The 27971-nt window shown below is 38.9% G+C and overlaps 1 protein-coding gene across 14 annotated transcripts in view; it reads right to left on the bottom strand.

Moving 5' to 3' along the window:
- The window catches only part of dab1.S (Dab, reelin signal transducer, homolog 1 S homeolog), a 433928-nt gene that overhangs the window by 45444 nt on the left and 360513 nt on the right, over window positions 1-27971 (bottom strand). For all 14 annotated transcript variants that reach the window (XM_041561400.1, XM_041561404.1, XM_041561396.1 and 11 more), the window contains 2 exons: window positions 26946-27085; window positions 24598-24696 (listed from right to left, as the gene is read on the bottom strand). In XM_041561400.1, coding sequence (XP_041417334.1) covers window positions 24598-24696; window positions 26946-27085 — 239 coding nt within the window. The remainder of the gene's footprint in view (window positions 1-24597; window positions 24697-26945; window positions 27086-27971) is intronic.

The following is a 27971-nucleotide window of genomic DNA, read 5'->3' as shown; positions in this document are numbered from 1 at the left end:
ATTCCCCATTTATAGTATTTATTGAAATATTTATTCTGGTTCCAAGCGCCCAAGAATTATTTGATGTGAATTTATGCAGCCGTAATATGGAACCACTGAGATAAGCATGTCTAGGAGAATAGCTTTCGGTATTTGACAGTTATCTTGTATTCACATTCAATCCATTCATTTTGGACTATATTAAAAATCCCTATCTAACTGTGCACAGAGGAAAGTGGTTCAACCATACAAAGTTTGTCAAGAGTGTTTGAGTCTCTCCCAATTAAAAGCTATCACCTACCACATAATTGCTTTTTTAGAGAAATGAGGAGAATTCATATTTCTAAAGGACTTGACAACAAAAGCTCTCATCTTACAAAATTCCATGCTTTAATATCTGAGACAATTCTAAAAGAAAATCTTCTACTGTCAACCACATTAACTTTCCTGTTGAAAAACAGTTCAGGCCTGACATCTGTTCAGTGATTCCATTTATAGCTACTAGCCCTTTATAATATCGGATGCTGTCTGCACTGCTCATAAGGACAAAGAAATTAGCTATAAAACATATATTTAACTATAAAACATATATTTATTATGGACAATGGCATTTCTTTGCTTGATGGGTATTTCCCATTTATAAGTCAACAAATCTTCACTTTCATCTACAGAATATTATGCTCCTAGAGCTGAGTAATTCACAACAGGCTATACCTAAAATAACTATAATAGCTATAACACATCAAGGGGACACTATGTTATGTTTACACAGAGATGGCAAAGGTGAAAAGCACCTATGTATCGCTGAATTAAAGGTTTGATTACATTTTGATGTGATTAAAGGCTCTTTATTTTGGCCTTTTACCAATTCAGATTAATTCATTAATTTATAAATATGTTAGTTATGCTTTTAAGAAGTAAGTGTTTGGTATTTAGATTGCTTAAAAAAAGATTATATTTTTACCGTAGTTTACCGTAGATGGGCAAATTCACCCAGATCCGAAGTTGTGCCAGCGACAGCTTCGCCGCACTTTGCCAGGCGTAGTTTCGCCAGTGCTACGCAAATTCACTAAAATGCGAAGTTGCACTCAGGGAGGTGGCAATACCGTTACTTTGTCAGGCAAAGTGAAGTTACTCTAGCGATGCCTAATTTGCTTTTGGTGCAAAGTTAAAATATAATGGACATATATGCTGCAGCAACTACATTACACTACACAAGCCAAGGAAACCTTTACAAAATAAAATAAAGGTGTTCTATTGCCCTACACATGTGCCCACTGTATCGTTGAGTTGCCATATGTTAGGAAATGTAGGGGGGAAGGAGGGTACCCCCCAAAAAAGTGCGCTATTTTTCATACTATCACCCTTAAAAAAGTAAAAGAAGCCAGCGTTTTTTGGGACTTAGAAAAAATGTCAACTATTTTTGGACAAACTCCTATCTATTGTATTGAACTTCGCCTGGTCTGACCTGGCGAAGTAAAGTCTGGCGCAAGAGGTAACGTTCAGTAAGATGCGCAAGTTAATGAATTAGCGTAGTTACGTCCCTTTGCCATAACGCAACTTCGCCTGGTGTAAGGGTGCGAAGTAGCGCTAGAGTAGGTCCACTTCTCTAGCGAATTTACGCCAGCACCCGTTAGTAAATCGGCGAAGTAACAAAATGACATCATGCTGGAGAATTTGCGCTAGCGTTAGCCGCTTCGCGCTTTAGTAAATTTGTCCCTAAATCTTGTACATAATGACATCTCCTTTTTTTTCACAAAGCACCAAATAAAGGGGTTTAATCACCAATACACAAAAGGGTTAATTGCTGCCTGGAAAGTGCCTAGAAAAGTAATAATAATATATTATGATTTTCCTGGTATTCTGTCAACTTGCTTTTGTAAAACAGCAGTCCTCTTATTTTTAATGAAATTATACAGGTATAGGACCTGTAATCCAGAATGCTCGAGCCCTGGGGTTTCCTGGATAACGGATCTTTACGTAATTTGGATCTTCATACCTTAAGTCTACTTGAAAATCATGTAAACATTAAATAAACCCAATAGGCTGGTTTTGCTCCCAATAAGGATTAATAATATCTTACTTTGAATCAGGTACAATCTACTGTTTTATTATTACAGAGAAAAAGGAAATTCATTTTAAAAATCTGGATTATTTGGATAAAATAGAGTCTATGGGAGAAGGCCTTTCCGTAATTCAGAGCTTTCTGGATAACTGGTTTCCAGATAACGGGTCCTATACCTGTATTGTTGTAATATGCAGCAATACAATTTTTTTGGAGGAAATTTTTTTCATGATTTATTGAACTCAGAGGCTACCAAAATTCCAGATAAAAAAGTACTCATCTCAAACCACCGAGGTCATGTAGAAGTCAATGGCAGATGTCCTGTTTACAGGGTGTTACAGTGTTAAATTTAAAAAAAAAAACGTACAATTCTGATTTTTTTGCGATTTTATCAAGTCTTTTCTGGCACCAGATTTTTTTAGAGTAAATTTATTGATAAATGTGGTAACAATGTTTGGTCGAAAATTTGGCTTTTCTAGTGCGTAAAAGAGCTATTGTGCTCTCTGCTCTATCGACATGGATCCCCCCTGCCCATTTTGGTAATGTTTATTGATCACATTCTAAATCTTTTGTTCACAGTGATCCTACGTCTACAATCCTATACACAGAATAAGACTGAGGAAGCACAGAATACAGAATTCAGTTAAAGTCTAATCCCAGCAGGATTTGGATTCAGCTTTAAATCACATGACTTTAAAGCACTGGGCATCTAAATGTGCAAATGTTTTGTTCAAAATCAGATTTATATGTGAAAATTGGATTACATTTTGAGGGTCTGTTATAGAGATGTCGCGAACTGTTCGCCGGCGAACTTGTTCGCGCGAACATCGGGTGTTCGCGCTCGCCGGAAGTTCGCGAACGTCGCGCGACGTTCGCCATTTTGGGTTCGCCATTGTTGGCGCTTTTTTTTGCCCTCTCACCCCAGACCAGCAGGTACATGGCAGCCAATCAGGAAGCTCTCCCCTGGACCACTCCCCTTCCCTATAAAAACCGAAGCCCTGCAGCGTTTTTTCACTCTGCCTGTGTGTGCTGAAGAGATAGTGTAGGGAGAGAGCTGCTGCCTGTTAGTGATTTCAGGGACAGTTGAAAGTTTGCTGGCTAGTAATCGTTTTGATACTGCTCTGTTATTGGAGGGACAGAAGTCTGCAGGGGTTTGAGGGACATTTAAGCTTAGGTAGCTTTGCTGGCTAGTAATCTACCTTCTACTGCAGTGCTCTGTATGTAGCTGCAGTGGGCAGCTGTCCTGCTTCTGATCTCATCTGCTGACTGCTGCAATAACAGTAGTCCTTGTAAGGACTGCTTTTATTTATTTTTTTGTTGTTTTACTACTACTACTACTACTACTACTATAAGAGCCCAGTGCTATTAGTCTAGCAGTGTTGGGGAGTGGGACTGGTGTGCTAATCTGCTGCTCCTAGTAGTTCAGCAGCACCAACTTTAATTTTTTTTTTTTAATATTCATTTTTTTTTATTTTACTTTTTTTTATTTTACTACCGCTGTAGTAGTGTATAAGTTGACCTTTTAGGCATTATTTGCCCTGTAGGCATTATTTGCACACTGTTTTCTTCAACCCGCCATCGAGCTGTGTGACCTTGTTCACATTCTGTCTAAATATCCATAATATTACCGTCTCCAGAAAAAACACCGGAGTCACTTTTTCAAGCAGCCATAATATATTTTACGTAATCCGTATCCACCGCTGTAGTAGTGTATACGTTGGCCTTGTAGGCATTATTTGCACACTGTTTTCTTCAACCCGCCATCGAGCTGTGTGACCTTGTTCCCATTCTGTCTAAATATCCATAATATTACCGTCTCCAGAAAAAACACCGGAGTCACTTTTTTCAAGCAGCATTCATATATTTTACGTAATCCGTATCCACCGCTGTAGTAGTGTATACGTTGGCCTTGTAGGCATTATTTGCACACTGTTTTCTTCAACCCGCCATCGAGCTGTGTGACCTTGTTCCCATTCTGTCTAAATATCCATAATATTACCGTCTCCAGAAAAAACACCGGAGTCACTTTTTTCAAGCAGCATTCATATATTTTACGTAATCCGTATCCACCGCTGTAGTAGTGTATACGTTGGCCTTGTAGGCATTATTTGCACACTGTTTTCTTCAACCCGCCATCGAGCTGTGTGACCTTGTTCCCATTCTGTCTAAATATCCATAATATTACCGTCTCCAGAAAAAACACCGGAGTCACTTTTTTCAAGCAGCATTCATATATTTTACGTAATCCGTATCCACCGCTGTAGTAGTGTATACGTTGGCCTTGTAGGCATTATTTGCACAGTGTTTTCTTCAACCCGCCATCGAGCTGTGTGAGCTTGTTCACATTTTGTCTAAATATTGATAATATTATCGTCTCTAGAAAAACCACTTGAGTTACTTTTTTTCAAGCAGCATTCATATATTTTACGTAATCCGTATCCACCGCTGTAGTAGTGTATACGTTGACCTTGTAGGCATTATTTGCACACTGTTTTCTTCAACCCGCCATCGAGCTGTGTGAGCTTGTTCACATTTTGTCTAAATATTGATAATATTATCGTCTCTAGAAAAACCACTTGAGTTACTTTTTTTCAAGCAGCATTCATATATTTTACGTAATCCGTATCCACCGCTGTAGTAGTGTATACGTTGACCTTGTAGGCATTATTTGCACACTGTTTTCTTCAACCCGCCATCGAGCTGTGTGAGCTTGTTCACATTTTGTCTAAATATTGATAATATTATCGTCTCTAGAAAAACCACTTGAGTTACTTTTTTTCAAGCAGCATTCATATATTTTACGTAATCCGTATCCACCGCTGTAGTAGTGTATACGTTGACCTTGTAGGCATTATTTGCACACTGTTTTCTTCAACCCGCCATCGAGCTGTGTGAGCTTGTTCACATTTTGTCTAAATATTGATAATATTATCGTCTCTAGAAAAACCACTTGAGTTACTTTTTTTCAAGCAGCATTCATATATTTTACGTAATCCGTATCCACCGCTGTAGTAGTGTATACGTTGACCTTGTAGGCATTATTTGCACAGTGTTTTCTTCAACCCGCCATCGAGCTGTGTGAGCTTGTTCACATTTTGTCTAAATATTGATAATATTATCGTCTCTAGAAAAACCACTTGAGTTACTTTTTTTCAAGCAGCATTCATATATTTTACGTAATCCGTATCCACCGCTGTAGTAGTGTATACGTTGACCTTGTAGGCATTATTTACACACTGTTTTCTTCAACCCGCCATCGAGCTGTGTGAGCTTGTTCACATTTTGTCTAAATATTGATAATATTATCGTCTCTAGAAAAACCACTTGAGTTACTTTTTTTCAAGCAGCATTCATATATTTTACGTAATCCGTATCCACCGCTGTAGTAGTGTATACGTTGACCTTGTAGGCATTATTTGCACACTGTTTTCTTCAACCCGCCATCGAGCTGTGTGACCTTGTTCACATTTTGTCTAAATATTGATAATATTATCGTCTCTAGAAAAACCACTTGAGTTACTTTTTTTCAAGCAGCATTCATATATTTTACGTAATCCGTATCCACCGCTGTAGTAGTGTATACGTTGACTTTGTAGGCATTATTTGCACAGTGTTTTCTTCAACCCGCCATCTAGCTGTGTGTATTATCGTTTCCAGAAAAACCAACTGAGTTTTTGTTGTTGTTGTTGTTTTTTTAAAAATAATGCCAGGCAAAGGCAGGCCGCCACGCAGAGGCCGTGCTAGGGGCCGTGCTGCTATGCAATCCTGTGGCCCTAGCAAATTTCCCAGTTTTAAAAAGCCAATGACCCTGAACTCCCAAAATGCTGAAGAGGTAGTTGACTGGCTTACACAGCACACCCCATCCTCTACCGTTTCTAACTTTACCACAACATCCTCCTCATCCTCCACTGCTATGGCCACCCCACGTAACACTTCCTCCACCACCGGTGCCCCTTCTTCACTGGGGTCAGAGGAGTTATTTTCCAATGAGTTTCTTGAACTGAGTAATGCGCAACCATTATTGCCAGAAGAAGATGAAGGAGATGAGGACCTTACACCAGATTTAATTCTGGCAGAGAACACGATAGAGATGGACATAATGAGTGATGAGGAGGAGGTCCCCGCTGCTGCTTCCTTCTGTGATGTGTCAGAAGAAATTGATGCATCTGAGGAGAATGATGATGAGGAGATTGATGTTTTGTGGGTGCCTAGTAGAAGAGAGCAAGAGGAGGGTAGTTCAGATGGAGAGACGGAGAGTCAGAGAGGCAGTAGGAGAATAAGACTTAGAAGAAGCAGGGAGGACAGCCCGCAGGGATCAGCAGGGCAACAACATGTATCGGCACCTGTGTTCAGCCGGCCAACGCACCCGCCATTGCCGCCAATACCGCCAACTCCGCCAACTTCTACTGTTACCGCCAGATCGCACACTTCCAAAAAGTCAGCAGTGTGGGATTTTTTTAATGTGTGTGCCTCTGACAAAAGCATTGTAATTTGCAATGAGTGCAGTCAGAAACTGAGCCTTGGTAAGCCCAACAGCCACATAGGTACAACTTCTATGCGAAGGCACATGAGCGGCAAGCACAAAGCACTTTGGGAGCAACACCTCAAAGGCAACAGGCAAACTAAAAGCCACACTCCTTCTGGTCCAGCATCTTACTGCTCTACCTCTGCTCTCCTTGACCCGTCTGAACCACCCTCCACTCCGCCTTCCACCTTGACCACCTGTTCCCATTCCCAGTCATCTGCCACCAGCCAAGTTTCTGTGAAGGCCATGTTTGAGCGTAAGAAGCCAATGTCTGACTGTCACCCCCTTGCCCGGCGTCTGACAGCTGGCTTGTCTGCACTCTTAGCCCGCCAGCTTTTACCATACCAGCTGGTGGACTCTGAGGCCTTCCGCAAATTTGTAGCAATTGGGACACCGCAGTGGAAGGTACCCAGCCGCAATTTTTTTTCTAAAAAGGGAATACCACACCTGTACCAACATGTGCAGAGCCAAGTTACCGCATCTCTGTCACTTAGTGTTGGGCCAAAGGTCCATATGACTACTGACGCATGGTCCTCCAAGCATGGTCAGGGCAGGTATGTCACCTACACTGCCCACTGGGTGAACTTGGTAATGGCTGGGAAGCAGGGAATGGGTAGCTCAACAACAACAGTGGAGTTGGTGTCACCGCCACGGATTGCACGCGGTTCTGCCACCACCTCTACTCCTCCATCGCTCTCTACCTCGTCTTCTTCTTCTTCTTACTCTGCTGCTGGGTCCTCCTTCTCCTCCTCCACACCTGTGCACCCCCAGCTCCCCCTAGGCTATTCGACGTGCCAGGTACGCCGTTGTCACGCTGTCTTGGGGATGACGTGCCTGGAAAGCAAAAACCATACCGGATCTGTACTCCTGTCATCTCTGCAGTCACAGGCCGATCGGTGGCTGACCCCACACCAACTGCAGATCGGAAAAGTGGTGTGTGACAATGGAAGCAATCTGTTGGCAGCGTTGAGACTAGGCAATTTAACACATGTGCCCTGCATGGCACATGTGTTAAATTTAATAGTCCAACGTTTTGTCTCCAAGTACCCAGGATTCCAGGACGTTCTCACCCAGTCCAGAAAGGTGTCGGCCCATTTCAGACGTTCCTACACAGCCATGGCACGCCTTGCTGACATTCAGCAGCGCTACAACATGCCAGTCAGGCGTTTGATTTCTGACAGCCAGACTCGCTGGAATTCAACGCTCCTTATGTTGGAACGTCTGCTGCAACAACAAAGGGCCGTCAACGAGTACCTTTTTGAACTGGGTGGTAGGACTGGATCTGCACAGCTGGGGATTTTTTTCCCCCGTTACTGGGTGCTTATGCGCGATGCCTGCAGGCTCATGCGACCTTTTGAAGAGGTGACAAATATGGTCAGTCGCACCGAAGGCACCATCAGCGACCTAATACCCTTCGCTTTCTTCCTGGAGCGTGCCGTGCGACGAGTGACAGATGAGGCTGTAGACCAGCGTGACGAGGAGCTGGAAGCGCACGATTTCTGGTCGGAATCACCAGAACGAACCCAGGCACCTGCTGCAACGCAGGGAGAGGTGCCAGAAGTGGAGTCAGAGGAGGAAGGTGGCTTTGTGGAGGAGGAGGAGGAGGACCAACAGGAGCAGGCTTCCCAGGGGGCTAGTGGTGACCTTTTGGGGACCCCTGGTCTTGTACGTGGCTGGGGGGAGGAGACCGTGGATGATGCAGTCCTTGATAATGAGGAAGCGGAGATGGATAGCTCTGCATCCAACCTTGTGAGAATGGGGTCTTTCATGCTGTCATGCCTGTTGAAGGACCCCCGTATCAAGAGGCTTAAGGAGAAGGACCTGTACTGGGTCGCAACGCTACTAGACCCTCGGTACAAGCATAAAGTGTCAGAAATGTTACCAACATACCACAAGTCCGAAAAGATGCGGCATTTACAAACCAGCCTGCAAAACATGTTGTACAATGCTTTTAAGGGTGATGTCACTTCAGGAACTCATCAACATTCCAGGGGCAGAGGTGCCAGTAATCCTGCCACGAGCACACCTGCAAGGACAAAGCCCTTTGGCCAGTCTGTAACGTCAGACATGCAAATGTTTTTCTGTCCAAGGCAGCGCCACAACCCTTCTGGATCCACCCTCAAAGAACGCCTCGACCGGCAGGTAGCGGACTACCTGGCATTAACTGCAGATATCGACACTCTGAGGAGCGATGAACCCCTGGACTACTGGGTGCGCAGGCTTGATCTGTGGCCAGAGCTGTCACAATTTGCCATGAACCTCTTGTCTTGCCCAGCCTCAAGTGTGCTCTCAGAAAGGACCTTCAGTGCAGCAGGAGGGATTGTAACTGAGAAGAGAACTCGCCTAGGTCACAAAAGTGTCGATTACCTGACCTTTATTAAAATGAATGAGGGGTGGATCTCGGAGGGTTACTGCACGCCGGAAGACTTGTTCTGACTTCTATGCAGCTGTCCTTCTCTTCAAGCCTCATGACTCCACACACAGCTGTCCTTTAGCGTCCTCCTCCTCCCTCCGCCACCGTTACAAACTAGGGTGCAAACCCTACTGGTTTAATTTTTTCTGGCCTCTGTGCTTCAGTGGCTGCAACCAAAAAAACTGGGCAAACAATGTCTACAAGGTCAACGTATGGCAAAAAATGACTATTTTCAGCATTTATATGGCATATTTTTTCTGGCAACTGTGCTTCAGTGGCTGCGTCCAAAAAAATGCATATTTTCTGCATTTATATGGCATAATTTTTCTGGCAACTGTGCTTCAGTGGCTGCGACCAAAAAAATGCATATTTTCTGCATTTATATGGCATAATTTTTCTGGCCTCTGTGCTTCAGTGGCTGCAACCAAAAAAATTTATATTTTCAGCATTTATATGGCATAATTATTCTGGCAACTGTGCTTCAGTGGCTGCGACCAAAAAAATGCATATTTTCTGCATTTATATGGCATAATTTTTCTGGCCTCTGTGCTTCAGTGGCTGCAACCAAAAAAATTTATATTTTCAGCATTTATATGGCATAATTTTTCTGGCAACTGTGCTTCAGTGGCTGCGTCCAAAAAAACTGGGCAAACAATGTCTACAAGGTCAACGTATGGCGAAAAATTACTATTTTCAGCATTTATATGGCATATTTTTTCTGGCAACTGTGCTTCAGTGGCTGCGTCCAAAAAAACTGGGCAAACAATGCCTACAAGGTCAACGTATGGCAGTTGTTTAAAGAGAACAGTAGATTACTAGCCAGCAAAGCTACCTAAGCTAAAATGTCCCTCAAATCCCTGCAGACTTCTGTCCCTCCAATACAGAGCAGTATCAAGCAGATTACTAGCCAGCAAGCTTACTATCATCTGTCCCTGAAATCACTAACAGCTCTCCCCCTACACTATCTCTTCCAAGCACACACAGGCAGATTTTTCAGATACATTTTTGCCCTTGATCCCCCTCTGGCATGCCACTGTCCAGGTCGTTGCACCCTTTAAACAACTTTAAAATCATTTTTCTGGCCAGAAATGTCTTTTCTAGATGTTAAAGTTCGCCTTCCCATTGAAGTCTATGGGGTTCGCGAACCGTTCGCGAACCGCTCGCATTTTTGCGCAAGTTCGCGAATATGTTCGCGAACTTTTTTTCCGACGTTCGCTACATCCCTAGTCTGTTAATATTGGAGATATATTTCCCATAGCAACCAATGAGAAATTAGATTTGAACGGTCATTTCCAAATTGGAAAGCAAAGCATAGCTTCAGTGAATTTATGAAAATTGTATTGGTATAGCAAAAGGCTGTCTGGAGTGAGTTGTGTTCTAAGTAGCACTATTACATTATTTCATGTTTTATTGCCAAAAGCACACCAATTTTACATGTAAAAAACTGTATTTGCCTGAATTTAGTACTATACTATAACCAAAATGACACATTGTTTTCCTGCAAAAGATGGAATAATGCAGTGACAGGCTAATGGAAGAAATTGACACATGTTTTGATTGGGTAAAGATTAAAAGTAACAATAAAATGAACTCTACATCAGCCCCAAGCCACAGAAATAGTATCTCATTATACAATATAGCTATTGCTAAGGATTCAATACATCATTCCCAGCTCAATCCCAAAGAACAAACTGACCAATTCATGGAGCCTTAGAACAGCTCATAGTCTACTTGTAGTTTTGTTAATTAATACATTTACAGATGAAACAGTTTCTGCTAACTAAAATACCTCAGTATTTGCAGCTTCTACTAAATGCTAATTTCAAGGGATAGAAATGATGTTTGATTCAAAACACTGTACTTCCTACCATTCTGGATGCTATAATAAGAGGTCTGAATATTTAGTATCCCATGCGGACCTTGCTTTCAACCAATAATAAATATACCATGGTACTGTTTGGAACAAATTTACAGATTTACAGATCAATTGTGAAAATATCTTGAACATTGCTTCAAGATATTCCCGGGGAGGTAACAATGGCGTTGAATTAAATGCAGCTATACATGATTTTGTCTGGCGGAGGTCAAATTCATTATAAATCGATTGATAACCTTTTCCAGCCTGGTAATCATCAGTAACATCCTCAGTAATCTCTTTTGAATGAGCCAAGACACATTTTTGTAATAACCAGCACACAACTTCCTTCTATGCATCTATTTAACCAGAATGCAGGTCCAAATTAAAAGCAAACTAACTTAGAGAGATGCAAAGATGGAAGTCGTGTTTTGACTATGAAATTAGACATCCGCTTAATATATTGGTTAAGTATATTGAAAACATTTTTCATTTTGCACACCCTATTAAACTACTTTTTACCCAGTGTTAAGGGGAAAACACCATTTTCTCTGAGAAAAAAAACCTAAATCTTTTCATGAGTCCGGTGGTGTTAAAAGTCAGAATCATAAAGTCTGCCAGCATAGACCTTCTGAGATCATGTAAATGTCAATGGCAGACTTCCCGAAGATATCCTGATTTGCACTGGGTTTCTGAAAAAATTGAGGTATTCGGGCTTCAAATCCGAAAAATTTGCGTTATTCGGGCTTTAAATTCTAAAAGGCTGCTGTATTCAGGCGTCAAATCTAAAAAAAAAAACGGACTCTGATTTTTTTTTACAATCTTATTGAGACTTTTCCTGCAGAAGAATTTTTTGGGAATATTTCGTAATAAATAGGGGGGAAGTCAGTGCGGATTTGGTCGGAGCGGCTTTCCAACTATAGTGAGATACATTCAGATTTTGATAAATACTCCCCTAAATGCTTGATTTAAATCATTTATATATAAGAAATAAAAATCTCATATATTAATCTGATAATAGCATTCTGTCATGCATGCTTGTTATTATTTTACATAATGATAAAAATGTATAACTGAGACAGAATATACATATACAAAGACTATATATATATATATTTAGATAGATGATAAATAGATAGATAATAATAATGCTGCATTTTCATAAAATTTTTGTCCTGATGAGTTTATTGAAAGATAACTTTGTTGGCTTGTTCATTGGATTCAAAACCAGTTCCAGATTTGTCTTGAAATTGTCATCTCTTCATGTTGAATCAAATTTTCTTTTCTAGCCCAGAGCCATTGTTTTGACTTAAAGTGAAATTGTCAGAGTCTAAAATATCAAGCATCTGTAATCACTGGGGGGCTATATTTTCATGCGGAAAATCTTAAATTGACCTAATTTAGGAGCTGGTTTCTATGTAAAAAAATGTAGTCGTTTTCGACCCCGCTTAAGCAATGTACAACGTGTTCTACTAAATATTTTATTCTAGCCACCTCAGTCAGTATAATAAACTTTCATATTACCAGTTTTTGAAAGAAGTGATCAGGCTTTGTAAATATTTCGGTTTTACCAGTGTTTAGCATGCCTTTCTATGTTTCTACTTTATGACACTGATGCTCTTGTCCTTTGCTCATCTATTGGTATGCTGAATATGTTCCCCATGTGTTTGCTGTGTTTCTATTGACATATAGCGATTTATGTTATCAACTGAACTGACACCTTTGCTCTGCTGATAAAAGCATCTCATTTTTTATGTGCCTGTATGTTTTACATTCATTGTCTTTTTAATTCTTAACATTTACCATGTGATGGATAGCATAGTAAATGGGGCTGGAAAATAGCAAGGACATAAAGCACACACTTGTAATTTTAAAATAATAATATAGGTCATAATATAAACTTTGGTATGAGAATATATACAAATTTGAAAGTCACAAGCTTGGAATATTAGACGGCACTTCTGTAAAAGGCTTTATTGTAGCAGGCTGCTGGTAAAACACCTAACGTGTTTCAGGATTATCTCCCTTAGTCATAGGCTTCATGAAGCCTATGACTAAGGGAGATAATCCCGAAAAACGTTATACAGTGGGGACACTGAGGACTGAGCACCTGGGTAAAGCAATTATGGGGAGCTAGAGTGGTCTTTTACGGTTGGTGTCTTACTGTAAGCGATAAGAATTTAAAAGCCTACTGAAGTTTAAAAAGGCAAGAGTAAAACTGCGTACCATGGTAATTAGGTACTTTTTGCATGCCCTATTAATAAGGCATAAAAATGACAGTTAATATTTAGAGATGACCAAAGGAGGGTTTGATAATGTGCTCTGAAGGCCTATAAATGCACATGATACTCAGACTTGTGACATGATATTTCACTGGTGAAGTATACTGTATATTTGTTCCTGTGTATAATACAGTTTATTGTGCAAATATGATATACAAGTTACACAGTTTCTAAGAAAGCATTGTAAAATTACCTTATCAATATTATATAAATCACTGTAGCTAATCATATTTTATACCTTTGCATTCATATTTAATTACATTGGGAATGTTGCCTGATGTGACCTTGCTGGTAGTGAATCAATAGCATTAAAACATTCATTATCTATAGTGCTCCTATTTATTATACTCTTAATAAGGGCTTGGCAAATATTTTTTTTCTTAATATTTCTGAGTACTTGTTGGCACAATAACCAGAATCAATCATAACTTTTGAGGTATTTGGTGTGATTAAAGGGGATGTCTACTCAAACCTGTTGTACTGTATATATATATAGATAGATAGATAGATAGATAGATAGATATAGATACATACATATATATCCACATAGTATCCACAAACGTACATATTGTGCAAAAATTGGTCCATAAGCAGAAGGTTTTGAGCCCTCTCCTCTATCAAGTTCCTTAAAGTCAAGCTAAAAACAACAACAATTCTGATAAAATAAAAGGGATTCGGGATTATGCCTTATGGACATGGGCAGTACCATGAAGACAAGATGTAGGATGTCACTATCGGGATAATAGACTTCCCCATGTACTAGAAATTACCAGAAAATGAGCGCAACTAACAGAGCATTACAGCTTCATGGTAACCTTAATTCTCACTAGTGCCATGGACAACTAAAATCCTCCTCCATGGGTACTGGGCAAAGCACAAATGACCTTTTGGTGGCATCCCTCATGCCAGAACTCTTTGATTCTCCCAAAATGCACTGTAAAAATCACAGAACATTTGGAACTATAGTTTATATGAAAAGATAAAGCAAGAATCTAATGACTAGAGGTAATATGATAGAAAGAAATATACCACAAAAAGCATTTTCTTTATAGCAACGAAGGTTTTATAAAACAAATGTCACTTAGACAAAGATAGTTAAATGAAATAAGTCACAAACTATTGTAAACTGTATGAGGCAGGCATCTCTTTACCTCCTGTTCTAACATGCAGCACTTCATCTGTGTAACTTTGTATATTAATATTTCATTATTTTTTATATTAATGTTATGATTTTATTTATTTTTATTTTATATGTATTTATCGTAATGTTTGTCCTTTGACTGTAATTTTCCTGTAGTGTAGAAATATACAATGCTGCATATAAATAGATACATATGTATATATAGATACATACATACTCAATAAATGATGTAAGCAAAACATAAAGAGAGCTACTATTAATATAAAAAGGCACAAGTCAAAATTCAGACCTTTGGAGCTATGCGAGTCTAATAAAATGGAAATAAAAAAATGTTATTGCCTGAAACAGAATTTATTGCCCATAGGGGGAATCAAAGAAGATCAATGAATCACAGGGATGAACATGTTACATCGCTTTCATATCTTTTATGTTCTAGTCTATATCAATAAGCTCTTTGTATTTATGATCTGTGTACTTACTTAATCCACAGTGATCAACCTAAACAAATCAGGGTTGTCTTTTAATAGTGTTTTCAATACACATGCAGTTAGTTTGCCAAAAATATAATCTATAAAGGCTGGAGTGACTGGATGAACATAATAGCCAGAACACTACTTCCTGCTTTGTGGCTCTCTTTGTTTCCACTGATTGGTTACCAGGCAGTAACCAATCAGTGACTTGAGGGGGGGGGGGGCGCATGAATCATAACTGTTTTCTTTTGAATCTAACCTGCATGCTGACTGGTTATATGTCCCATGTGGACCCCCCTTAAAGTCACGGACTAACCAAGGGTTAAGAGAGCTAAATAGCAGGGAGTTGGGTTCTGTTATGTTAGACATCTATTTACTATTTTTTTCCTGAATTAAATTTTTCTCTAAGAATATGAGTTTTTTTTTATTTCTGTAAAATATCTAAAAATTCTAAAGTGTAAAAACCACAAAATTGATCCTATTGGGCCATTTTTTAGCCATTTGGACTTTTACAGGTTTTCAGATTTATTTTTACTAGTAAATCTGGAGTAAATCATTTAAATTGTTAAACCTGAAAAGATGGCTAATGTTTTAATGAGTGGTAACTCTGTGAAGTTAGTAATTATATTACAAATAAAAAAATGTACAATGTTATTGCAGATGCACTACACACATCATAAAGGCAGGAAAGTAATAAAACAGGGTTGGCCTGTTGATCTACATTTTTAAAAAGTTGGTACACCAGAGCCTTCAGGACATGTGTTTTCATTTCCTAATTGGGATCCACAGCACCAAAGAAACAAAATGTTCTTCTTTATAGTACAGTTCAAGGGCAACAGGTCTTCTATGTTATAATATCCCTGAATTATTTATTATTTCTTTGTGAGAAATGTGCACCTATGAAATCTAATGACTTCAAATAAAAGTGTAACTTGCTGTAGAAAACAAAGCCATTATATAAGGGTTACAGTTGGTAATAAGGATGTCACTTAAACACTACGGGACAGATTAACTCGAATTATAGAATTTTTTTTGGTCAAAACTCACAAATTCGAATTTAAAAGCACCAACTCAAATTCGAATGTGAGATTTATCACACCTTCGAATATTTGCCACCTAAAAGACTGTTCGATTGAATTTTAGACGTTCAAATTTTTTCAATTCGTATTGTGAATAAAATCGAATTTCTTATTTTTTTTTTAAAAAAATTACATTACTCTAAAATTCAACCTTTGATGAATAACCCCCTACAAGTCACATTTTCCATGACCATATAAAGGCAAGAGGCCAAGGTGACTTCTAATATCCTTATTTTTTATAACAGGGGGGGGTATATTATTCATTATAATCCATATGTTTCAGTGAATCATATGACAAAAAAGAAGACAATAAATGTCCTCTGACCAAGGGTCATACCGCTCATCGCTAGCACAGCATTTGTGTAAATAGAAAAAACTGGCTCACTTTGGGTGTCAGATAGCAATAAGCAAAACTATTCTTTGAATTTTACTTGGGTACTAAGTGTAGAATATTAACCAAAATGTAAGATGTAAAGTGTCATCGGAGAGTTAATTGCTCTTTCAACAGTCCTTGCACTTTTGCCCTCTTTTGGCAGCATAGAAACCAGATAAGAACATTTTGAAGGTTTGATCTCTGAGATGGAATTTTAAATAAGCAAAAGATGTTTCACTTTAAAGTCCAGAAGGAATTAAAGAAAAAAAAAACCAGACTGCTGTGAAAAGCAGAAAATGAGTGTAAAAACGTCCAGTCATGAATTCCTGCACTTTCAAAGAAGGATAAGCATTTTAGTTTTGCTACTCTTCAGCCCTCTCTACTCAAGTCCAACTTGAAGTGGAACAGACCAGTGTCTGTTAGGGACACTAAAACAAATCTTAACACTAGGTGGTGCTTCAGGCTATTGAAATGATACCAGAAGATACATGAAAATGTTCTTGAACCAGATTTCTCCCTCATACATCTACTTTGTATTTTTATCACATCTGTCTCATCCTCTGGTAGAAAGAGAAAAGTTGCATCACACAATAAAGCAGCAAGGGCTTGCCCTGCTAGTACTACCTCTGTGTGCCAGTGACTTGCTTTGTCAAGCTCTGGTAGTACATAGGCATACACTGGTTGTTGTTTCCAGCTTTCCTGACTCATTGCTCGCAAGCGATCTCCTGGCCTGTTCAATATCCAGTCTGACTCATCCAGATACTTATCAGGCAAGGAAGAGAATCTGCTTAGCTGGACTGGTCATATACACAGGCTGCACTGAACTGGTTCCCTGCATGATTTAGTATTTGGCTTTTGTATGTACAGTATTTTCAGATTAACCTGGTTTTTGTTCACCATGTGGCTGGCCAAGTCCCCTGTCAGTTCCTACTGAAAGGTTCAGGGTCAGAAAATGATATTTATAGATTATATCTGTGGCACCTGTGAGGTGCCCTGTTGTAAAGATAAGAATCTTATGGGGGAATGTAATATGTGCGGTTAGCGCAAAAAAAGTTTGCAAAGACATTGTTGACCGGTTACAGACCTTAGTTACTTCTCATTTCTACTAATCCATATGTCTTATGTACAGTACATAGGCTTTTTGTAATACATGTACAGCTTTCTAATACATGTTAAATCAAGCATTTACCCTTGAAATATTTTACAGCATAGTCTAGTACTTTATCTGATCTGAAATAAAAATGGCCAAACATATTTTAAAATTTACTTAAAGTGGTGGTTCAGATATTTCAGATGAAAGTGGTCACCCCTTTTCAGTTCTCCTAAACGCACCTTTCGTCACACATAGTTTGGGCACCACTCTGCCTGGTTAAAATGCTGATGTGCATTATTCCTGTACATCTTCAGTCATGTATATTTCTATTCACTGGACTCAGGGACAGACTGAGATGGTAGGACACCGGGAAAAACCAAAATCCAGTGTTCCTGTTCTGACCTCCCCCTTGCAGCAAAAAAATCAGGTGTGCACCCGTATGTGCCGCAGAGGGTGGAAGGAGGGTTGCGGCTGGGGCTGAGGGGGGTCCTGAGACAGCAACCCTGGTGGGCCTCGAGCCCCCCAGTCCAACCCTGACTGGACTGCATCAACACTTCAAGCAGGCAGTGCCGAAACTATGTGTGAAGAAAGATGCGTTTAAGAGGGCTGAGAAGGTGTTGGCGATACCCTGTTTCAAAAAGGTATTTTAAAAGTCCTATCGCAGTGTACCGGACATCTCCTTAACCATTTATATCTGGCAATGCATACATGAAATGCTTATTTAATTGAGACAAGGGGAATAATAATTTTTATTATGAAGGTGAACCACCCCTTTTAAGTTGCAAGTTGCAACCCCCACTAATCAGAAAGGGACAAAAAAATGTAGCATGAATTCTTTAAACTATAGTTACGATTGCATGCCTGTTTATTATTATTAGAAAAAAAGAATAAAATAAATTGCTAAACAAACAGTCCACGTAAAGTGCAACACTCACAATATAATTATGTCAGGGAGATAACTTCTGTGATGTTTTGGGCCACTTTATACAGTATATATGACATCTGGGGATAAAGACTTTCCTCACTGTGACTCAGGACCATTTAATTAGTGCATATTGCTTTGTTTCACCTATAATTCATTTTCATAATTCAAGTAGTGATGAGAAAGTGAAACCCAGGACAGTACATGCCGGCAAAGGGTGCATGACAGGGGCGGGACAAAGCTGCCTGGCAGGGGATTAGCAATGGGTTTAGTGACGTAGTTGGGGGGTGGAGTTGTAAAGGGATGTATAGCACTAACTGCTAAGGAGGGCATCCATTTTGGAAGAAGAAAAGGAGTCCCACCCTCCCTCCCTTGTATTACCCTTTGTGCTAGTTGTCACAATTGTGGCCTGGGTTAGTGGGGCACAGGATAAGTTGATGTGGAATGGTGAGTATTGGGCTGACTAACCAAGAGGTGATGAGAGGGAATAGCCCATTGTCACAGCCGGGCGGCAGGTCCTTGGCAATGGGGAGAGTTAATTAAGTGGAGTTTTTACCAAGTCCCAAGTTGGTTAATGGAACTTGGTTGGTGGTGTTCCTCTCTAAGAGCGGTGGTCTCTGGGAGGGTATGTTGTATTGGTGGTAGCATGCAGTCCTGCGTACCCATCATGCTAGAAGGCACAAGGGGTTGGTGGCTTAACGACAGGGCCGGGCTACGCCGCACAGGCACCCAAGGCAAGCCATCGGACGCGGCACCGGCTGAGCCCAAGTGCGCATGCGCAAGGTGCCGCTTGCATGCGCATGCGCAATAAAAGCTGCAGTTTTTACTTCTTTTGCGCTTCTGCGCATGCCGAGAGATGCAGGAGCGCGCATGCGCAGGAGCACAAGAAGCCATAAAAACTTCAAAGAGTCGGGCACCGGACTGGGGGTAGGCGACAGAGGAGGTGCGTGCCTGGCGCCCCCCCGGCTTTGCGCCCTAGGCACATGCCTACTCTGCCTACCCCTAGTTCCGGCCCTGCTTAACGATTGCATGCACCTAATTGGGTCCATTGCCAGGGGCCTTGCAGAGGATTAAAAAGTTAATGGTATATCACTGTTCATATTTTTATGTTTATAATGTTGTTAATATAACTGTTATTGATATATGTGTTATCTATTGTTAAATAATCTGTTGTGCAATAAAGCTGTGGACAAAAAGACTCCAACAAATAAAATGTATGGTGAGCGAGTTGGTTATTCCTAGGCCAGTTTGGGGGAAAAAGGCAGGTATTTGTCCCTGCCCATGTCAAGACTTTGCTATGTTGTCTGACAAAATTTCCAAATCCCCAGAATGCCAGTGTGATGGTATAGTGGTTTGAGTTTTAAGGGTTTTAAGTGCATTTAGTAAATTGACCACTAAAATCACCAAATACACTGTACATATAAGAAGCTAGATATTAGTAGTAGGATATAGAATTATGATCTGGTCTGGACCTTAACCTAATTACCCAAAATAATGTACATAAAACCCAAACATTTCCTTTTATTCATACATGCAAAAAAAAAAAACCTTACTCTGAAGAGCTCTTACTCTAAAGTACCGTGGTAGTGAAATGTGCACAGCAAAAATGTTAAGCATTACACCATCATGTTAGATGATGCTTTAGCAGTGTGACATAATATTAATGCCTGTGTTTTTTCCAGCTTTTTTTTCTTCAGTGAAACAAAACATATGGTGAAGCAACAGATTTTACTGAAAATCCATAGCAGGCAAAAAAAAGCAATCATCGCTATCTGCAAGTACTGTACTTCAGGATTTAGGGTTTTTTAAGATTTAGTCACTGCCTGGTATCCAATCAGTGGAAACCAAGAGAGATGGAAGGCAGGAAGTAGTGTTCTGGTTATTATGTTAGACATCCAGTCACTCCAGCCTTTATACATTACATTTTTACACTAACTATATTGAAAACATTATTTATTTTGTACAGCCTGTTAACCCTGTTTTTATTTTTATACTGAGCAAGTCCTTTAATAGGTCTAAACATCTATAGTATAAAAATAAGCTTGTTAAATGAAGTTCATTTGTTGAACATGTTTGCTATAATAATAGCAATAATAGCAAACTATTCTAACTATTCAAACTATACTACAAAACAGCTGGTAAATAGCTTCCAGAAGTGTTGATTTAGGGGCCGATTCACCAAGGGTCGAATATCGAGTGCTAATTAACCCTCGATATTCGACTGGGCATTAAAATCCTTCGACTTCTAAATATCGAAGTCGAAGGATTTTAACGCAAATAGTTCAATCATTCGATCGAAGGAATAATCCTTCGATCTAACGATTAAATCCTTCGAATCGAACGATTCGAAGGATTTTAATCCAACGATCGAAGGATTATCCTTCGACCAAAAAAACTTAGGCAAGACTATGGGAACCTTCCTAACATTGAGTTCGGTAGGTTTTTAGATGGCGAACTAGGGGGTCGAAGTTTTTTCTTAAAGAGACAGTACTTCGACTATCGAATGGTCGAATAGTCGAACGATTTTTAGTTCGAATCCTTCGATTCGAAGTCGTAGTCGAAGGTCGAAGTAGCCCATTCGATGGTCGAAGTAGCCCAAAAAACACTTCGAAATGAGAAGTTTTTTTACTTCGAATCCTTCACTCGAAGTTAGTGAATCGGCCCCTTAATGTATTATAAGCCACCGGGGTAGAAAACAAATCTTAACAAGTCCCTTTTTTTTTTTTTTTTTTTTTTTAGCATGGGAACCCAATAATTCATAAGATTACTTAAGTCATTTTTCATTAACTGATGTGCAGCAGTTAACCCCAACACATGTATAGTATTCTAGATATTGCATTATTATTATTATTATTATTATTATTATTAATAATAATATGGATTTAAGTTACTTTGCTAACATTCAGTTAAACACCACTGTATACTTCAGTCCTCTACAATATATTTCACTTTTGGGGATAGCGACTCTGAAGGTGTGGCTGTAGATTTTACAAGCTTTTAAGAATAGGTACATTGTAAGCTTTTGGAATATTAGTACCTCCTTTCAAAAGTAGCATCTTAAATCAAAATCCAGCCACATATGTATTTTTCAAGTGTCCAATAAAGGTTTCAGCTTTTTTTGTTCATTCCTATTGGTCTCTTAGAGAATATTCCCTCTTATAACAAAATAGTCATATAATTCTGTATGGCAGTAAGTTCCATGTACAATATGGGATACGCTTGGTGCCTATGAAAAAACTCGAGTATCTTCACATTAACAGATTAATATTCTTTTAAAATGTTCCATAATGCTCTGTAATCAAGAGGGATAATAATGTAGAGTATTTATGGCCATCATCATCCTTTTGGGGCTTCTCGGGCTCTGTTTTTGCAACACAGATTTGTCCAATGGCATATTCAGTAATACAGATTTAATGAACCAAAGAGAGATAGTTTATATAGCAATAATGAGATGCAATTCTATTTTTTCTATTTAATATCTGCTGCAATGATATGATGATGCCTATTTATGAATAAGCCTGTTCCCCTCCTAACAAGTTTCAGGAGTCATTTCTGCAAAACTGATGAAAGATGAAAGTCTGCTAAAGCTGGAAGTCTGCTTGAAATAAAAGTATTTGTGCAATTATTCTTTTAGTTTGTAAGTTCATAAACAAAAAGGGAAAACGATTGCAAATGAAATGAAACATGGAATGGCACTATGTGCACTGCCATCTATATTTTACTATGTAATTAGCATCTTTGCTACATAAAAATTTTCTGGGTGTTCAGATGGAAAGGATGCTTTGTAATGGGCTCACTGAATGTACTGCACAGGCAAGCTGTCAGCATTTTGACTAATAGTATACCCTTGCCCAGTTATAAGGCCATCACTGTAATAGCCCTTACACTTTTACTGAATGTCTAGAACTAGAACTGGATAAATACCACAACCATCCACCTACGCAGTCAGAGAATTCATTTACAGCAACATCTCCAGAGAAGGCAAACACGTCTAATTAGAGGGTTCACAAACATGGTTTCTGTGTTAGATATACTGTAGCTATTTCAATCAATATCATTCCATTCAAACAGAAGATAACTGACTGCCTGTAAACCAGATCAGACTGCTTCTACTAGATATGAATGTCAGCAGGGATATGAAAAAGTACAGCATAGCACTGTATTTCTGTCACATGAAAATAAATCTTTTACTTGAAAATATATTCTGCGGGGAATTGCAAAAAAGAAAACTCCTGGTGCAGAATATCCAGATATGTATATGCTCAGTAAAAATGACATACATATCTGGATATTCTGCACCAGGAGTTTTCTTGTTTGTGCTTCTCCACAGAATATATTTTAAAGCCTATGGGGCAGATTCACTAAAGGGCAAAGTGGCCGCTGTTAGCGACAATGCATTTAGTAATGTCTAGATATAGAGCTGTGAACTTTCCAAATGTAAAAGCCCCGGAATTGTGTGGCTCGCGCCTCCAAAAAATTTGTGTTACATTGTGCGCATGTGCAAAACCTCACCTGATGCCAAATCGGAGGAGTTGACAACTCTGTAGATATTGTATGCAATGTAGAAGATAATACAACTCTTTATGAATGCAAGAACAAAGTGCAAAAACAGAGGCAAATTGCCATGTCTTTACCCACACTGCAGAATTTTATTCTTAGAATTCTGGTGTAATTTCCCACTGTTGGGGTGTGCATTGTTAAATCAGGTATTCAAGCTGTTGATGTCTAGTAATTCACTAGGTCCATTTGCATATGGAATCTTGTATGTAACACCTTTTTTAGGCAGGTGTTCACTCCAGGGCTGTCTTGCATCTGCTTGTACTTTACTTTTCACCTTGCATGCAATCAACTGGAGCAGGTTAAATCAGTGCATGTATATGATAATGGGTTATTGCCACACACTGAGGTTATAGAAGGTAAAAATAAAGGAATTTATTAGCACAAACCATACCACATTAAATGCAATATTTGGGCCCTCCTGGTTTAAGGGAAGGGGATATAGAAGGGAGAGAAATTTGGTGCAATATGTTAAATGTTTTAGTGGCAATGTACACATATAGTAGTTTATGTCCAGTCAATAAAGTGTAGTCACCATTATTCGTTTAAAAATATATAGGGGCACATGCACACATGTACACATGTGCAATATCAGTCCCTGCAATCTCCCTGCAGTCAACTGTTCGTAAAACCACTTTCATAGAAGGTACTTGCATCTAAATGGTTCTATTTAGTTGCCCTCAGTGCCACTCAGGCCTTCCAGCCTTCCATTCGGAATTAAGTGCTGCTGTGATTATTGATGAAGTAGAAACCTGGAGCTACCACCACTTCCAGATTCGGAGGTAGTTCTAGGGATCCCTTTGTGCCCAGCATCAAAAGGTTCAGCACACTTGTGCCTAAAGAATCAAGCACAAATGTAATTTGCAAGATAAACTCGGGAAAGGAGGTCAGCTGGACTATTGTGCAATTGTGTCCAAGTCACAGTTAATTTGTCATGCCAGTTGTGCTATAACGGTCAAACAGCAGGCACACAGGTTACCTCTGTTTGACTGCTACGGTTTAGTTACCTGCACACTATCCTCTTCCCATACCCCCTCTCCTCGTTCACACCATTTAAATCTTGTTGTCTGGCATATCTCTAGGTTTGACAAAGGAGGGCCTGAAATATTGCCTTTAATTGTGTGGTATTCAGCCAATAAATTCCACTTTTTTCACCGTCCATGTATCTTTGTCAATATCATTTTAATTTGCACATGATTCTGCCCTTTAGCTGCACTTGATTTTACAGACAGACAAATAATGCTATAATTCCAAATGAGAAGTTGCAAACATGTTATTGTACTTGTTGCTGAACTACAATACTGCTTCAAGCGCTGTCAGAGCTGTAGTTCAGCATTTAGAAAGCTACAGGTTGGACATTCATATTATAGATACTGTAGATGAATACTTGTTTCCAAATTTATCTGACAGATATGGTCTAAGTGCAAACATAACAAGAAGAGAAATTCCCTTGTGTATTCAGCTGCTGTAGAGCTGCATTGTACCCATAAACTGCTACATGCAGATAATACATCTCTGTCTAGAATCTGTCAATTAGTATCTGTGCCATTCCTTTAGATGTAAACTGGCTCTTAATCCCAAATCAAGCTGACACACTTTCCTTCAGTAACTGATATATTAATAGAAAATGATAGCAATGGTAATGATGCAGAAAGAAATCCCATATAGAGGGCAGAAAGGGTGGGCATTTAAACAGAACGGAAAATGCAACTAGGGCGATGACAGCTTGTAATGCTGGACAAAACAGAAGGTCAGAAATAATAACTCAAACTTTTTCCTTTTATTTTCCCCAAAACATCAGAGCTAGTTTCAGTTGATTAGTGTCATTCTAATGTGTACTTACACCAGATTTTTCATCAAAGATTTTGATTCCTCCAAAGGAGACCGTTAAAAAGACCTTTTGTTTGTGTTCTCCTTTTGATCGTGCACCAGCAGCAATCCCCTGGTGAGAGAAAAAATAGAGAGAACACTTTGGAGATAACTCTTATTCTTTTTTTTAACTCTGGGAAACAACTGCACAGCCAACAGTTCAAATACAGAAAAAATAACGTAGCAACATTGTAATAAAGGTTTGGGATGTAGTATGTGGAATGCTTGGGACATGGTTTTTTTTTCCTATTAAGGGATATGTTATGTAAAGCACCATATAATAAGAATAGTTAAACAATAAAAGAACACCAAGAGGATTGTTATCCCATTTATATGAATTTATGCTAACGCTGCTATTAATTTTGATCCAGAGAGAATTTCCAAAGCATAGTCTTTATTGAGCACTTCTGTTTGAGGTCTGACTGTGTTCCGACTGTGTTGATGAGGCCTGTGCACCCTAAGTTGCAGTTTATACTTCTAACCTGACTCGGTTAAACAGGAAGCAAAAGCAATAACTCTGTATGTAGAGTTTTATTTAATATATATATATATATATATATATATATATATATATATATATATATATATATATATATATATACACACACACACATATATATACACACACATAGCTGCAAAAAACCGCACTCACAGGACTTGTTCAAAGTGTGCAAAAATAGAAAATCTTTATTTCGACGTTTCGGCTCTGAACTCAAGCCATCTTCAGGAAGTACACACACATATATATCTGAATACATTTATTTAAAGAAAAGTTAAACATCTTCCTGAGAGACTCTGTGCATTAATCTGGAGGGTGGGTGAGGGGTACAGGCTTTGCCTCACTGAAAACTGGATATGATGCATGATGGGTAATGCCACGTGCAGCTGTGCCCACAAAGTCACTTTTGTAGGATGGGGGTGCTGTTAGATCCCAAAATACTGCTCTGTTTGCATGATGTTTGTCATGGCACACATATGCAAGTATCTCTGTATCCAAACCCTTAATTTTTTTTTCTATAAAACCACATTTTGAAAGTGGATTTGCATGTTGGTCCCAGACTAAAGGCAATCTCACATATCCAGTATTGTCTGGATACAAATCATGCATTTTGATAGAACAACTTCCAGAAGTCAATGGTTGACATCAGTGAAGAGGACTCTTCAGTTGAGCAGACTGACGGTAATCCAGTAAAATAGCACTACAGCCTAAAGTGCCACCACAGGTAGAACCATGTGGAACATGTATAAATATGTATGATAACCATGGGGTATTTTAAGTGGCAGTTCTTCAGCCATCCTGTGAGTCTATATTGGCTGGTAACACTTTAATCAAAATAGAAATAGAAGTTGTCATTGCAACTTTCGCTTTTCAAAGGATAACTGGAATGTATGATATCTTTGAACTGATAAATGTCACTGCTGTTTTCCCAGACTTTGGAAGCTTCAACACTGATTGCCACTGAGCTTGGTGAATTAACAGCAGTAGATGTCATGTGCATTCAAAGAGAAAGTAACCTTAATGCCTTCCGCAAGCCTTCAATAAAAAGGCAGAAATTATTCAAATTGAACAGAAGCCCTTGTGTCTTACTGTTACATATAAAGGCTGTTATTCTTGCTTACAAGACACCAACATTAATCTGTGAGACTGCCTGGGTTTTGTCATCATTTACCAGTGCTCAGATAAACCTCTCAATTATTTTAGAAAGAATCAGGAATCTTCAAGACGTGGGAGTCAGTTTCCAACACATGTACGAGAGCATATTTTAGCAGCAGGTGCCCATGCGGCCTGTTGGTTAAGTGAAAATGAAGCAGATTTAAACTAATTCATAAAACAGCTATTTCCAAGTTGATAAAATAAACAACTGATCAAATATAGGTTATTACAAGGACATATAAGCATTCCTTGTGCAAAAAAAATGTTTAGATGTTTGGACAACAGTCCATCATAAGACACTTCAGTTTGCATATAGGAAATAAATATATAAATAGATCTGAATATACAATATAAAAAAACCTATAGGGTTATTTTTGGGATTAAATAAAAATATTTGTTATCTATTGAAACGGTATCAATAGCTGAAAGACAATTAAAACTGCAAAGAAAAAAAACAGCATGGGAATACAGCTACATTTCCTAACACATTTTTATTAACGCACCCATTTAACCCTTTGTAGTTATATATGAATATATAAGTATCATATATACAGTATATTTATATATTATGTGTTCGTACTGCAACACAGATTGCACTGGAAATCAACATTTCCATATTCTTAATAAAAATAGACTATTGAACTAAAGCGAAAGAAAGAAAAACAAACCTTGAGCTTCATCATTGAATCTTGGCATAGCTTGTCTCCTCTTGCAGCAGAAACTTCATCTATTCCAACAAGTTTTGCTTTATACCGAACACCGTCCCCTTTAAACCTCTTTATCAAAGTGGCTTCACTGCGGTCTTGACCTGAAAGGCAATTATTTAAATTGTTAGGGAATAATGACAACAAAAGTTAATGCAAGTTGACTTGATCTGTGAAACAAACAAGCTGTATTCTGGGAGTGTAGCCAGAGATGCTTTAGGCAACACAAAATAATCTGTGCTGCAATCAGAATATTGAAATAAACGCTTGGCTAATTGATATGGTATACTATAATACATATAGGAAATGTAAAAATATAGATATCAGAAGTTATAAAGTATTTTTTTTATTATATACAGGTGTGGGGCCACAAGGGAGGTTGTATTATACCTGACATAACAGGTTGTTTTTATTATCCTTATACATTTATAATGTAGTAAATATGCTTTCAGCATGTATTAGAATGTCCTAATCTTAGCCTTATTTTAGATTTTGAATTATTTATCTTCTTTCTATACTTCTTTCCAGCTTGCAATTTAATACGCTATCTAGTTGTTTTCGGGGGGGTGTCACTGAACCTAGCAACCAACCAAACTATTGTTGCATAGGGATGGCAGTACACACACGGCCTCATTGTATTCTAAATAATCTGCTGCTCCCTAATTTGCATGTCTGAATAACACACAAGTTAGGAGTTAGGTAGTGGGTATGAGAGGGAAGCCTACATGCCTCCCCCTCCTGTATACAATGCAGCAGAATGCTGTACTCTACTCTCAAAAATGGAGCACAGAGTCCTGCAGCAATTCAGGATGCAAGATGCACTTTGCCTATTGCCTTCCTTATAGTAAATGTCCCCTCTTATCAGAAAAAGTATTAATATATGTGTCCTCCTATACAAACATTCTAAACTAAATCCAGACCCTTGTTTAACCAAAGCTCATAAAATCTCTATAATACTCTATGGGGCACATTTACTAAGCTCGAGTGATG

This window comes from Xenopus laevis, chromosome 4S, assembly GCF_017654675.1.
Source record: "Xenopus laevis strain J_2021 chromosome 4S, Xenopus_laevis_v10.1, whole genome shotgun sequence".
Lineage (NCBI taxonomy): Eukaryota > Metazoa > Chordata > Amphibia > Anura > Pipidae > Xenopus > Xenopus laevis.
Note: the sequence above shows the minus strand (reverse complement) of the source record. Positions and strands in the feature narration are given on the sequence as shown.